Raw genomic sequence first — 13,838 nt, 5'->3', positions numbered from 1 at the left:
TCTTCAGCATCTAACAGGGCCTGAACACACATGTAAGCCAACACTCATGTCAGGCAACACCATAGTTGCCTCTGAGTCTTCTCTCTCATTTACATATCTACTTACTTTCACACTTTCCACAATTCTTGCACTTTCTTTTAATTAATTTCATTATTTGTGCCTTTTTTTCACCACATCATGAGAGTTTGCTTTCTGCTTGCCTCTGCCAGAGCCTGCAGCACACAGGTTCTGGAGCAAGTAGAGGCAGTTTTGTAACCCTGTTTGTAGGTGCAATAATAGGCCAAGAGCTTAGCACAGTCAGGGAGGGGGATCTGTAAACGTGTTGGTTGTGAATTCTAATTACTGGTGTTGATTTGGATTTGCCTTGGCCTCAGAGATGTTTTGAAGCTCATCTAAGTCATGTGGTTTGTAAATGCCCCATCCAAAGCAAACTGATGGAGCGTGCTCCTACTTAAGCCACTCCCAGGCTGCTGAGATGGGTGGGCAGAGTGAAGACAGGTCTGCTGGCTCCAAAACAGCAGAGGTTTCCCCAGTGGTGGGTTCTGCTGCCCCCTCAGAGGACATCCCTGCCACTTCTGGTGGCAGGAGCAGAGCAGAGGGCTCTGACCCTTCGTCTCAAATGTTCAGACTTTAAACTGGCAGGGTGGTTCCCTTTATATACAAAGGAAGCCAACTTCTCTGGACTTCCTAGAGCTTTGGGAATGATTTCTATTTTTAAAGAAAACGGACAGAGGGCCTGGCTCCACTCCTTGGTACGTGGATATTGAGCTGGCCCTCCACCAGCCTGGGAGAAGCAGGTGCTTGTGGAGATTTTGGCACTTGCCCATTTCACAATTAAGCTACCGTGTGGCGCGGGCACAGCGCTGAGCTGCTGGCAGCTGGGTTAGTTGCCAGAATGTTTAGCAGATCTGAAAACCACACGGTGCGAGCCGCTGTGACACTGCTGGGAGGCCTGAGCGTTCCTCACCAGCAATGCCGCCTGGGTGCCAGGGGCACAAGGTTAAGCTGCATCTGCTCGTTTTTGTCCTTCCGAAACCTCCTAAGGAGGTCAACAGAGTTGCAGAAGGAAACCAGAATTGATCCTGGCTCGTGGATCAAGCAGGCTGGGAGGGGTTGTCAAATGAGGTTGCTTTGAAACTGGAAGCTGACTTTACTTAAATAGCAACATCCTTAACTGCATCACTGCTAGCTTTTTAGGCATTACGGCTGAACATCACATCAGGTGCATTTTTTGCTATTATTTCCTTCAACATTGAAGCTTTTATTGTGCAAATAAGTGCATATACAGAATAATATTCTTTTCATGGTTAAACCAGTTATTAATCTGGTTATTGTCTTGCTTATTTTATTTTGGATTGCTAATTAAATGATTGATGTTCTTTAGTTTGACCAATGGGATTATCTGAAGGATCTACAAAGAGGTTCCCAGTTCTATGGTGATTAATGAAATCTCTGACATGTACTTTAGAAGCATGATGAATCTTTAATGTAACAAATTAATAAGAAGTAGGGAAGAGCTTTTAAGGAAGACAATTTCTTTTTCTGTGCTAGTCTGCCAACTCTGAGGAATGTAAACAACTCCTGGTCTCTGCTGGACTGTTCCAGAGTGTTAGAGGTCTCTCAGCCTTGTAAAAGACCAGTTTATTCTGGTAACTGCTGCGGCTTCTTTTTTTAGCCTGTACTCTGACATCTCTTTCTTTTTCCTCTGCACAGGATACGAAAGCTGGAGGGAGCTGGCTAAGGCTCTGGCAGACACAAATGTCCCAAACGGGGACCGAAACCTTCAGTTTTATTACCCACAGAAGCTGGGACACTGGGTGAGGAGCCTTGGGATGTCTTCTGAATGTTCAGAAGGGCAGGCTTCCCTTTCTGATGCTGGCCCAAAGAGACAGCATTCTCTCTTCTCACAGGAGAGAGAGCATGCCACAAGGCAAAACCTGAGCTGACTTACAGCAGTGTGAATGTACAATGACTCCACTGTAGTCATCTAAGTTATTTCAGATGCACTAAGCTGCAGCGATGGGCTGAAGCTGGCTGGGTAGGCGGCACAGGAAGGTAGCGCTAGGCAAGATGGAAGCAGAAATGAAAGGTCAGGAGAGAGTTTGTAGCTCTCTACTGGAGCACATCTCAGTACTGTTGCCCAAATAAACTGTTCGGAGAGCTATTGCTTGGACCTGTTTGAACCAAGGATGGGGAATAAATAAGGGAGAATGACCTAAATTTTAACTCTCTGCTAGCAAACAGTTGTAAAGTGCTAGTGTTCTGTCCCCTCGGTAGCTCACCGTGGAAATTTGCTGTCAAAAAAAGCAGGGAGCATTTTCCCCACTATGGCCATGATAGTTGGCCTGTCCTTTGGAAGAGGAGCTTGGGAACTTTTTTCTCACATGTTCTTGTGACCAGACTTGAGCCCTCTTGTGTAGGCGTTGGTGCCAGGTCATTTGTCAGGTTGTTTTGACTTTCCTCTACTTGTATTTCAGAACCAAGACCTGCAAAGAGGTGGGAGGAATAAATCGAGTTATGCAGCTGTGGACAAGCCTGTCCCATGGAGGCCAGAGGTGGGTGCCTTTCTCCATTGCTTTGCATTAGGGTGCTGTAGCTAGGGACCCGTGCATCAAGAATGGAAGGAAAGGACCTCTGCCTGGACACCCATTTGCTTCACTACAAGTCTATTCCTTATCACTCCCTCCTGGCTTAATGACACTTACAGACCTAAGTAATCATCTGGAAAGGCAAGAGTATCCAGATTCCTGATAATTTGGCGTCTCCACCAGCCTTCAAGACACCAAGTACTCACCCACAATTCCCTGAGAGCAGGCAGCCTGCTACCTTCTGGAAAGGTGAAGTTTATTCAGGACTAGGAGTGTGTAGGGCCAAGTATTCAACAAGCAAATACATGACTGGGGCACGCACTCTACTTTTTCTCTGGCATTTGTTTGCTTTCCAAACCCTGTGTGTCATACTAGAGATTTCTCCACTTCACTGACACTTCTGATGAACAGAGACCTTCTCTGGTGACCCTTGAAGACCGGGGTAAACATTCTCTTTGTTTCCTTCATGCCTCGTTTATTCTTTCCTCCCATGTTCCCTTATCTTGCCATTCCTCTTTAGATAAGGGAGCAATGTGGCCTGCTGATAATGAGGGACACCAGCCAGGAGGCATTTAGCTAATGGAGTCAGCTCACTAAATTCCTCAAGGTGATTAGAGACCTGCACAAATTAGGAGGGCCTCTGTGGCTCCCCTGGGGAGGGAGCAGGCTGCTATCCCTGAGTCTGGGGCAGGAGTTGATTACCAGCAAGGGAAGTTACCTCCCTCTGGCCATTGCACCGAGCAGTTTAGGTCCCTGCAGCATAAGCTGAAGGTTTCCTGGGAGCAGCCAGCCCCAGCCACTCTCCAGTGCTCGCAGCCAGACCACACCTGTTCTGCTGCATCAGCTCTGGCCAGTGCCAGTCCCAGCTGGAGCCTGCGGGCTTTCTCCAGCCGCAGGGCCTTGCAGGCAGCATGTGGGCAGGGCTGCCTCCCAGATGAACAGCTCCTGGCGAAGAGCCAGTGGGATGTCAGGGCCAAGACTGCTGGTGTCGGTGGAGATGCCCCTCTCCCACGGCACCCCACAATGCCGGCTTTGTGTGGTGACCCCCCAGCTTCCCCGAGGCTTTGCCCAGCCTCTCTGATACTCTTCCTGGTGACATGTTAGTCTTCAAACCTGCGGGCTGTGGTGCCCAAGGAGCCTTCACTGGGTTTGAAATGCAGCTGGCGGGGTACGTGCTGCAGCTTGGGTGAAGGTACACGTTTAGCATGGGGCCTGTCTGCAAAGCCCTCTGCTTTGCTGGTGGGGCGACTTCATGACCTTGTGTGCTGTGGCAGTGGGCAGGGCACCCACCAGCCTGCAAACCTGTTCCCCTTGCCCCCTGTGTGACCCTGCCAAGGCAGGGATGAGTGAGTAGAGAGGTCTTCTGGTCAAGGCCAGTTTTCATTTTGTCTCTATAAGGCAAAGTTTCCTTGCGCTTGCTGTAGCACTGTCTGTACCCTGAGGGTCAGGCAGAGGCCGGTTGTCACCAGCTACAGGAGAGGGACATGGACCCGCAGGCATAGCTCTGTCCTCTTAACCACCATCTGAAATTTCTCCTGGTCTGGGGATTAAGTTTTTCTGTAACTCTGCCCAAATTAATTACCCAGGATCTATGATCCCATTGTGCCCTCCCTACAGCATCTCTAAGAACTTAATTGCTGCCTGATTCCTGGGGCAAGGGGTGGCAGGTTGCCTCCGGCAGGAGGGGGAGCTGGGCTTTGTTTGAATAGAGAGGTATATTCCTGACAAACATACATAATTAACAGGGTTGCAGGGTGAGCTGGCAGCCAGTATGGCTAAAAAAAAAGAAGACAGGTTTCAATTTTCCTCTTTCAGTTTCGGTGGCTTAAGTCTTCAGCCTTGTATAACTTGGTGGGAACGTGTGCGTGTAGGAAATCCCTAATGAAGTTAACACCCCATGTATGGGGGAAAGCAAGGTTCAGCCTCACTCCTGGGTTCCTCAAGGTGACCGTGCACATGATCTCTACTCTCACTGTGCCTTCCAGGTACCAGAGCAAAGTCTTCCATCTCCAGCATCACCCACTGCCCACTCAAACTGTAGAGATGTGGGCTGTTTTGTTTCATTAATTCAAAAAGGTGGCAGGCTATCGCCATGCAAGCCTGTGCTGTGGAACTGTGAGTGTCACCATTTAGCACTGCTGTAGGTGTGAGGGGAGGATTTTCAGAAATATGCCCAGATATCCTGATCTTTCTCATTTACATCTGCAAAAGCCTCTGTTCAGCTCTGAAGGGAGAAGAGTCTGGGCAGAACTGGGGGCATTTAAAATGGGTGTGTTCCCCTTAACGTCTGCACAAGCATAGGACTTTTTTCTTACTGGAAGGAGGTGTGAGGAATGTCCAGGGGCACAGCTCCTTGCAGGCAGTGCCTGCGTAAGTGCATAGGTGCATAGGTGCTGCATGAAACCACAGCATTGTTCTAGGATGGCCTGCTACAAAACTTGCCCTATGAAGAAGCACCCATTCCTTAGAGGTCTAAAAGACAAAGTTATTGCCACTCTGTCTGTCCCTGCCCATGTCCTGTGCTCGCCTGCTCATGCCTGTCAGGGCTCAGTGGGACGGGGGGGGGGGTTTGTTGCTAACTTGTCTTGATGGATTCCCACAAGTGCCAGGCACTGCAGAGCTTGCAGCGAAGCCCAGCTGCTGGCTGCTGAGTGTCACCCAGTTAGGGGAGCTGGGCCAGGCAGGAGGAGGGGCCGCGGCTGCTCTGTGGAGACAGAAGAGTCTTATGAACTTGGGAGTTTCCAGTTGGCAGCACAATGTCGCCTTTCTTCCCTGGCTCAGGCCCTCTCTGTGCCCTGTTTATCATTCCCGGTGCTGCGCGTTCCCTGGGCTGCACGCAGCTATGCAGCTGATTTGCCTCTGTGATGCCACAGCCGCCAGGGATTAAATTAGGAAAGACCCTTCTTGTCCATCCTGCTCCAGTTACAGTGCATGAGGTCACGTCTCCACTGCCTCAATCTCCCAGCTTTGCTGCTTGGCCCGGCTTCTGCTGCTGCTTCGCCTTTCTTCCCTGGGACTCCTTGCTCACCAGGAGTTGCTGTGTGTGTGGTGACACACGATAGGATTTGGGTTCAGAAGGGACATCTGTGCTGTCTGTGTGTCTGATCCTCCTTTACAGTCCAGGGGCTGATAATCTGAAATTCCTCACTGGAAGGAAGCAGAAATACCAAACTCTCTTCATACAAAAGCAGGGCTGTAGGTGGGCATTAATTCAGCACCCTCAGCGCGAAGGGTTGGTGCTGGGGCTCGGAGCCCTGCTGTACTCCCAAAGCTGCAGAGAAGCAAGGGCCTGTCCCAGCTCTTGCCTCTGCACTTAGTAAGGTTCAGGCTTTCCCTTCATTCGCTTTGTGCTCATGGTGGTATGTATGCTCAGGAGGGTACCAGCCTGCCTAGACCTCCTTGGGAAGAACAGCTCTTGTGCACATGCTCCAAGGCATACTCGCACTGTGCTGATCGTGCCCTTGGTGCATGACCTGTGCCCGCTTTGGATCCTGTGTGGGTAAGGTGGAGATAGGCAATGGCGAGGTGGGGTTGGGACAGGGAGGAAGCTGAGGGGCAGGAGGAGCCCTTTGAATGGGAAGGCACAGACCATGTGATACCAGTTGCCATTGAAAGCCTAGACTCTTGGATTCTAGTCCTGATTTTGGCCAAATCAGTCTATCCAAAATTTTCAAAACAGGTATTTTAAAGGGAAAAGGGGAACTTAACTTGTTGCTTACAAAGTCCTAAATTTCCAGCCTTTTGAAAACCAGGGCCAGGTAGTTCCAAGATGGGAAGTCAAACTCAAGAGATTTTGTTCTAGAAATTCCACTGACATTTCTTAAGAGCCATATGCATGATTTGGGAATGATGGTGCCGTTTATCTATTGCTGTGCTCTGCTAAAGCCCCAAGCAGGAGATTTTTACTGCATGTTGCAGAAGAGACCCAAATAGCAAGCAGAGGAATTTGTCAGCTGCCTGAAATGGGCAGCCGTGAGCTGAGTCGGAGGGACAGAGGTGATAGAGTTTCAAAACAGCTGCTGCCCTGATGACTTCTGGGGGCCTAAAATTAAAACCCAGTTCAGTTTTCAGTCCCAGAGCAGCACTTTGGGCAGCCAGCCCTTATCTATCAATAATGCTCTTATTTTCTCTTTCAGAGGAAGCACAGAGTAAGTCAGGCTGCTGTAGCTCAGGAGAAAATTTGTTGCTTTAGAGAAGACTCGGAAACCATATTCAAGAAATGCTTCTTATTTACCAGTTAGTTACTTCTAATAGCTGTGAGCACAAGAAAGTGGAGTGGTCTCATTAGCTTCTGCCGGAATCTCCTCTCAGGTGGCTTTGTAAAGACTTTGGAGACAGGGGTGTTGGGCTAGAAATCTCAGGGACTGTCTCTTGCAGCACTGATGGAGATCCTAGTACAGTCATGTCTGCCTTATTTTTCAGTAGGCTGCCCTCCCCCTAAAAACTTCCAAACTTTACAGTAAAATATTGTATTAGAATGGAATTGGTCCGAGTTTCTTCTTGCTCAAACATTTGAGCAAGTCTAGCCACTCTTTTGGCTAGACTCCCATAAAGATCTGTTTTGGCATTTGGGTTATCCAATGCCAAAGTCTGCCCTTGCAGTCCCAAGCCTCGGGAGCATCCCCGCAGTCTGTCTCTGCCAGGAGGGGACTGCAGTACCAGCCTCTCCACAGTGTGGGAGTATTGTGCTACATTTGATAGAGATCCTGCTGTCTGCAGTGTGCAAACAATTCTCCAAGAAGGAAAACCAGCGGCACTCATGGAATATCATTAATTTTTCACTATTTGATTTGGCGGAGAAAAGCAGTGTAAGACCCTTGGGTGTGAACCTGGATTTGGCTGGAGCCTGGGACTGCCCAGTAATTTTGTACAGGTCAGTGTTTGTCACATTTGCAGTGATTTATTTGTGTGTCACAAGTCCCTGTGGAGTCCTGGGTTTCTCTTGGCTGCATCATCACCCTGAGCCCTCTGTGCAGCATCACTCTGGGGAACTGCATCCACTTTGTCTTGCTGCATTTTCTCTTGCCTGATGGACAGAATCCAGTCTGAGGGATGTCAGCAGAGGAGGAAAGGAGATAGTCATGGGGGACAACACAGGCTTGCAGGCATCAGCCAGGCCCTGGCAGTGCAGACACCAGCGAGAGAGGGCTGGTGAGAGACCATTCAAGAGCAGCTGTGGTTGTGAATGCGTTTTGCCTGGCACACAGATAGCTTTTCACCTGCGTGACTAAAGCGCGCAGCTCGCAAGGAGCAGTAACTCCTGCATAAGCTGGTGCCGGGCCGAGCCCGCCCCGCGTCTCTCCTTCATGCCACGGTTTATTACAAAACAACCCCCCAACCCGCTATCCTGGGTAAAGTAACTCCACGAAACTTTCTCTGCCCGGAGCGCGCGGAGGGGTTGTGCCCTCCTCCAGCCCCTCGCTTCAGCCCTGCTGGAGACTCCCCAGCAAAAACTAGGAATTTGCTGCCACCTGTAGACATTTGGGTGCTGCTCAGCCCTGCTCGCACAGCCCTTATATAGGAAAGACAGCCGTGGCAAAGCCTCCCCGATCCCAACGCAAACTATTCCTTTATTTCAGCATTTCCCCATCTAAGGTAGCTTCTACTGTCTCCAGATTATTCATTCTCCGCTGGCCCTGCGAGGAGGGTTTCAGCATCCAGCTCCACTGGCTGTGGGCAGAGAGCTTGGACTTTGCAGGGGGCGGCCAACTCCCCCTTCTGAATGGCTCCGACAGAAAGAAAGTCTGTCCTTGGAGGTGTGTGTCACTGCAATCCCACTGTGGCCAGCACGCTTTTCCCAGCAAAGTTGTGTTCCAGGTCTCTGCTGGGCATCAAACAGCCTCTCCTGGTGGGGCTGGATGGGTACTGCAGACAGCCACCCATAACCACACTGCACACCCTCCTATGCTGTCTGGGACAAGACCCCCAATCTCAACAACCCCCAGTGTTTCTGTGTCTCTGTGGGCATGCGGAGGCCACTCTGCCACACTGACTCACCTGTGCTGCTGCTCCCCAGTCTCCCTGTTGCCATCCTCCGTGAGCTTTGCCTTGCAGACATGCCTTAAGAAAGGGATCTGCCATCTCCCCCTTCCTAGGGTGTCCCTTCTTCCTGAGGTCAGGAAAACAGCCCTGAAATGGTAGGAGAGCCCAAAATACCCTCTTGAACGACTTAAGACTCTATGCTCTCTTTGCTGGATTGGGCGGGGGGAGCTGCTGTCACCCCATAGCATGTCCCACACCATGGCCTCAAAGCACAGCCCTATTGTTAAAATTCTCCTTGATGAAGCAAAATGGAGTGAACCCCAGCCACCTAACTGAGCTGTCCTGGGTGTTATCACACGTCCCTGGTGCCATTCAGACTCTCACCTGGCTCAGCTCCAAACCCTCAGCTGATGAGATGCAGGTCTGAACACAGGTCTCCCAGAGACCAGCCACTCATGGCAGTGGCAATTTCCTTTGGTTTCAGAAACTTTCGAGTGCCAGGGTCCATGGTTGAGGTCAGCAGGATAGGGAGGGTTGCAGGGGAGGGATGCAGCAATTCATGGTGTCCTACTTTTGCCCCCCAGTTCCAGGGCCAGGCCAATCTACATGTGTTTGAGGACTGGTGCGGCAGCTCCACTGAGCAGCTGAGGAAAAACCTCCACTTCCCCCTCTTTCCTCACGTAAGTAAGACCTTGATGCCCTCTGTCCCATGCTTCCCAGATGGGTCACCCTTGCCTCCCATGTGCATCCCTATCCCTCTCCATCATCTTCTCTGTCCTCCTGCTCCTGGAGCAGGAAAGCTTTTGCAAGGGTTCAATGGTGGCAACTGTTCCACTGTGGGTAGGAGGCTCATTTACTCATGCTGGTCTGCCAGGCCTCGGACATGGGGTGAAGGAGCCCTGTGTGTGGTGCTGTCCCTCCAAATGGCTAGCAAATGTCATATCCTATTCCCAACATCCCACCAGCATCCTCCCAGGAGCTTTCCCTTCTGTTCAGCATCATTTGCTTCAATCTGTGTCTCATCTCACCTGCTCTTTCCCACTGCCTCTATCATACATCATGCCCCATCTTTCTCCCAAATCAAACCTTGTGGTTCCTTCTGCCCACCTGTCCCAGGGTTTTTGTATCCCCCCATTTTTCCTGTTCCTTGTCCATTGTTTTTTATTATTTTTATCTTTTACTTCAGACACGAACTACAGTGAAGAAGCTGGCTGTGTCCCCAAAATGGACCAACTATGGTCTCCGGATATTTGGCTACCTGCATCCTTTCACCAATGGTGAGAGCTCTGAGATGGCTGTGCCACTGATTGCGTCATTTCCCACCAGCCCCACCCTCCCCTCCTGCTGCTGAACCACTGGTACCCTCCTCCCAGCAAGCCCAACATGAGATCCTTCACGTGGGCGGCTCAGCAAACTGCATGTGCCTGGCCGTGGCCTTGGCATGGGTGAAACACGTCTGCCTCCCCGTAGGGTGGGAAGGAAAAGCAGAGCAGCAAACAAATGGGAAGTGCTAGACAAAAACCAGTGGTGGTGTGAATGTACAGCCCCATGGTGTGTACGTGGGCACGAGCGATCCCTGAGCTTTTCTTCCCATGTACAGGACTGTACATGACATCATTTATGTTTCTGCTGGTCCCTGTGTGCATGAATACTGTCTGACAGCAGCTGACAGCTGTATTGCCAGCTGCATGCTGCTGCCTGGAGCAGCCTGCTAGTGCTCACCCACATCTCCTCGTCCCCAGGCCCTTGACTGCCATCCCTATTACACCAGCCACAACAGCAAGACTCAAGCACCTCTGTCTCCTTTTGTGGCTCCACGTGCACGTTCTCCATCTAAACAGGGCTTTTCACACAAAGATTTGCTCTGGAAACAAAAGGGGGAGGCAGGGAGACTTTGCATGGACTTCTTGGCTTTCCAGGGTAGATGTTAGGTGAGGCCAGTCCAGGAGGGATAGTGAACCGGTTGCATTTGTAATGTTTTGGTTTCAGACATAGCAGAGTTAGACAATTCAGAGAGGTTGAAATGGATGGAGGAGGGGGGCATAGTATCAAAAGCGAATGTATGGTCTCACCAGGAAAAAGCATGAAGGCAACATTTAAGAGGGTCAGAATCTGTTCTGTGCACAAACCCTTACTACCCCAGGGCACTACTTACCCCTTCCATCTCTCAACAGGGGAGTTTCAGTTTGCCATTGCTGCGGATGACAATGCTGAGTTCTGGCTGAGTCCAGATGAAAAAACCTCTGGTCTCCAGCTGCTGGCCAGTGTAGGCAAGGTACAGTGCATGCTGCATGGCTTCTTCCATCAAGGCTTTAATGTCTGTGTGTGGATGGAGACCTTCCCGTTTCACATAATTCCTTGGACTAGCTTAGTTTCTTCTGCCCAACCACAGACACAACAACCACCAGCACCACAGATGCCGAACAGGTACCACACAGCAAACCCTAAGCCAGTTACTTGTTGGCACTGGTGTTGAGAGCCCCAGGCTGATTTTTACTAGGAGTAGCAGCTCAATTTTTTTCTCTCCATTGCTTCAACACAGTAACGGGCAAGAAGCTCATCTTAACTAGAGTATTTTCTGTCTCTTCACAGACTGGGAAGGAGTGGACTGCGCCGGGGGAGTTCGGGAAGTTTCAGAGTCAGAAGTCAAAGATGGTGAGGTGAGTGAGCAGAGCCCCTTGCTCCCAGCCACCTCTGTATATGACCAGGAAATCAGAAGGACAAAGAAAAAGAACCCAGATTTGTTCTGAGGCGTTTAGCAATATAGAGAAAGGGATTACTCTGGGGTATAGCCAAAGGTGAAGTGACATACCCACACTTGTTCTAGTTGCTTTACTGATTTACTGCAGGAATCCAGCACTGAATTTGTCCTCCCTGGAGGAAGCAGCCACCAGCAAATCCAGACTCTCTATATGAACTGTATCCCAAGCTTCCTGCCTTGGAACTGGCCAGATTTCCCAGAGGCCAAAACCCAGCAGGCAAGACTGAAAGGGAGTTACTCAGAGTTAACTGAGAAGGGTCTAGAGTGCTCCAGGTGTACAAGGGAAGCTACCTATCTGCTGTCAGCATCTGGATTTTCTTGGCAGTCCTAACCCTGTTTACCCTGAGAATTAGGTTGTTTTGTGGGTGCGGTTGCTCTCCACTCATTGTCTGCTGACAAGCTACGAAATGTTCCTTAATGCTCTTGGTGACAGACACCTTGTTCTTCACAGATTGTCAGCAGCAGGCAGGTACTATTTTGAGGTGCTGCACAAGCAGGACGACAGAGGAACAGACCACGTGGAAGTAGCAGTGAGTCTGTGCAAGTGGCTGCGCTGTATATGTGTCCCCGCAGAGCCTGGGAATGCTGTTTGTAATGACTTCCCTCCTTTCCTAGGTCCCAGCTCCTCTTTGCATGAGATGCACCCAGCCCCTTCTGGACCCCTTACCCACTTCTATGTGGGATAGTCCTGGCCACGTGTTGGGACATTTTCCTCTGCTTGCTTGGGATAGTTCTGCTTTCTCTGGTCTCTATTGCAGCGCATTGTCCTTTCTTCCTTTGGATGTGTCCAGGGGAAATCTCAGCTCATTTCCAGTCTTTTGCTGCTAGGTAAACTTGGTCACAGTAAGGAGAAAGAGGAAGCTGCAAGATCACCTGGTGAAAAAAATACATCTTGTGGCTGTTCTTTTTGTTCAGGCTTGCTTAACTCCATAAACACTTCATTGTAATGTGTTTCTCTGTTCCAGTGGAGACTGAATGACCCAGAAGCGAAGTTCAAAGTCATTGACTCCCAATACCTCTCCCTTTTTGCTAGTAAGTATCTTCACCACAGGTTTCCCGGAGCACCTCCCCAATCTTCCAAAACATATCATTGGTGTTTCACCATGAATCATAGTCTAGCCAGGCAAATACCATGTGTGCAGGTGACTACAAGAAAGAAGTGGAGACCTTTGGACAAGAGTGTGACTCATTATTACACATTGGAGAATTTGAAGTAGGATTAGAACATGATTTGGGGGAAATCTAGAGTCAGCAAGGAAGGACAGAGAAGAGGGTCTGCAAGGGTGAGGGAAACTGTTTGAGATGTAGGAGTAACATAGGATGGAGGTTGCCCACCCACTGTGCAGAGCAATAGAGGGGAATATAGGTTCCATGACATGGGAGCCATTTCAGGTGTGCTGACAGCTGAACATGACCAGGGGGAAGGAGCTGCCGTAGCACTTCCAGGAGATTCTACTTTGTGTGCTGGATACAGTGGGATACACCAGTGATATTGGGGGTTGCTTTCTTCTATATCAGTCTCAAGTCTCTTCAAGTTGCCATGAGATTGCGGCAAGTATATCAGCCTGGTCCCTCCTGTTTTGTAAGCCCTTCTTAGCACATCAAGTGATGACTTTATCAGTAAAGGAGCTCCTTAGTCCTGTTTACTTTTAATTAGTTTTGTCAGCATCATTTTCCTCTGCCAGCATTCCCCCTTTCCGTATCTACGACTGTTTCCTTCCAACATCTCTGGGCTTTATTCCATACAAACACTTTTGCCCATGGAAGACTCCCTGATGTAATCAAGATACGTTTGTGGTGTCTTGGATTGCAATCTGCTGTCATATTTGGCCAGGGCTCGGCTTTCAGTTAGGTTTTCCATCCCCATCCTTTTTTCCTTCTGCTCTTTCCTTCTTACAGATTCCCTGTTACAGGGAAGACTCACAACCCATGTCTTCATGGTTGGACGCAGTGCTGCAGTCTCATCTTTAGCTGGCACCTTCTGCCCATAAAGTGTTTCCCTCTTACCTATGAGCCTTTGGCTGTATCACACGTTCCTTCTGGGTTTCTACATTGTTCAATAGTTGCTAACACAAACCCCAGTGCTCTTGGCAGCATGTTGTCTTTCCCTCCTGGATCTTGATTCAGTTCCCCTCAACTCAGTGTAAAATCCCAGGAGATATGAAGTCCTCTGGAAGAGGCACCCAAGAAAAAAAACATAACCAATACCCAGTGTTGAGTTTAAGCTTCCCATTGCTCCTGTCTTGCTGTGGATCTCCATTTCCCTGCTGGAGCACCATCTTCCTCGGCCACTGAAGGCCTCACCCCAGGATCCTGCTCCTTTTCCAGCACAGGAGAAAGCCCTGCTCCTCAGGTTCATCTTTCCTATCTCCTTTTAAAAGAAATTTAATACTAGTAATTCAGAAGCATCCAGTAATTCCTGCCAGAGTGGGGCTTTTTCAGCACACCACTTCTGGAGTGTCCAGGCAGGAGATCCTTTTCCTGTTGCTCATCACGGTGTTTCTTTG

At 49.7% G+C, this 13,838-nt stretch overlaps 1 protein-coding gene across 1 annotated transcript in view; it reads left to right on the top strand.

The window, feature by feature from the left end:
• The window catches only part of B4GALNT3 (beta-1,4-N-acetyl-galactosaminyltransferase 3), a gene marked incomplete at its 5' end in the record, with an annotated part of 66,343 nt that overhangs the window by 41,898 nt on the left and 10,607 nt on the right, over positions 1 to 13,838 (top strand). The window contains 8 exons of the mRNA XM_084262991.1: positions 1,714 to 1,817; positions 2,478 to 2,555; positions 9,155 to 9,250; positions 9,757 to 9,847; positions 10,745 to 10,845; positions 11,163 to 11,230; positions 11,783 to 11,861; positions 12,297 to 12,363. Coding sequence (XP_084119117.1) covers positions 1,714 to 1,817; positions 2,478 to 2,555; positions 9,155 to 9,250; positions 9,757 to 9,847; positions 10,745 to 10,845; positions 11,163 to 11,230; positions 11,783 to 11,861; positions 12,297 to 12,363 — 684 coding nt within the window. The remainder of the gene's footprint in view (positions 1 to 1,713; positions 1,818 to 2,477; positions 2,556 to 9,154; positions 9,251 to 9,756; positions 9,848 to 10,744; positions 10,846 to 11,162; positions 11,231 to 11,782; positions 11,862 to 12,296; positions 12,364 to 13,838) is intronic.

Source organism: Gallinula chloropus (assembly GCF_964237585.1).
Source record: "Gallinula chloropus genome assembly, chromosome: 1".
NCBI lineage: Eukaryota > Metazoa > Chordata > Aves > Gruiformes > Rallidae > Gallinula > Gallinula chloropus.
The sequence above is the reverse complement of the archived record's forward strand: the minus strand, read 5'-3'. Positions and strand labels throughout refer to the sequence as shown.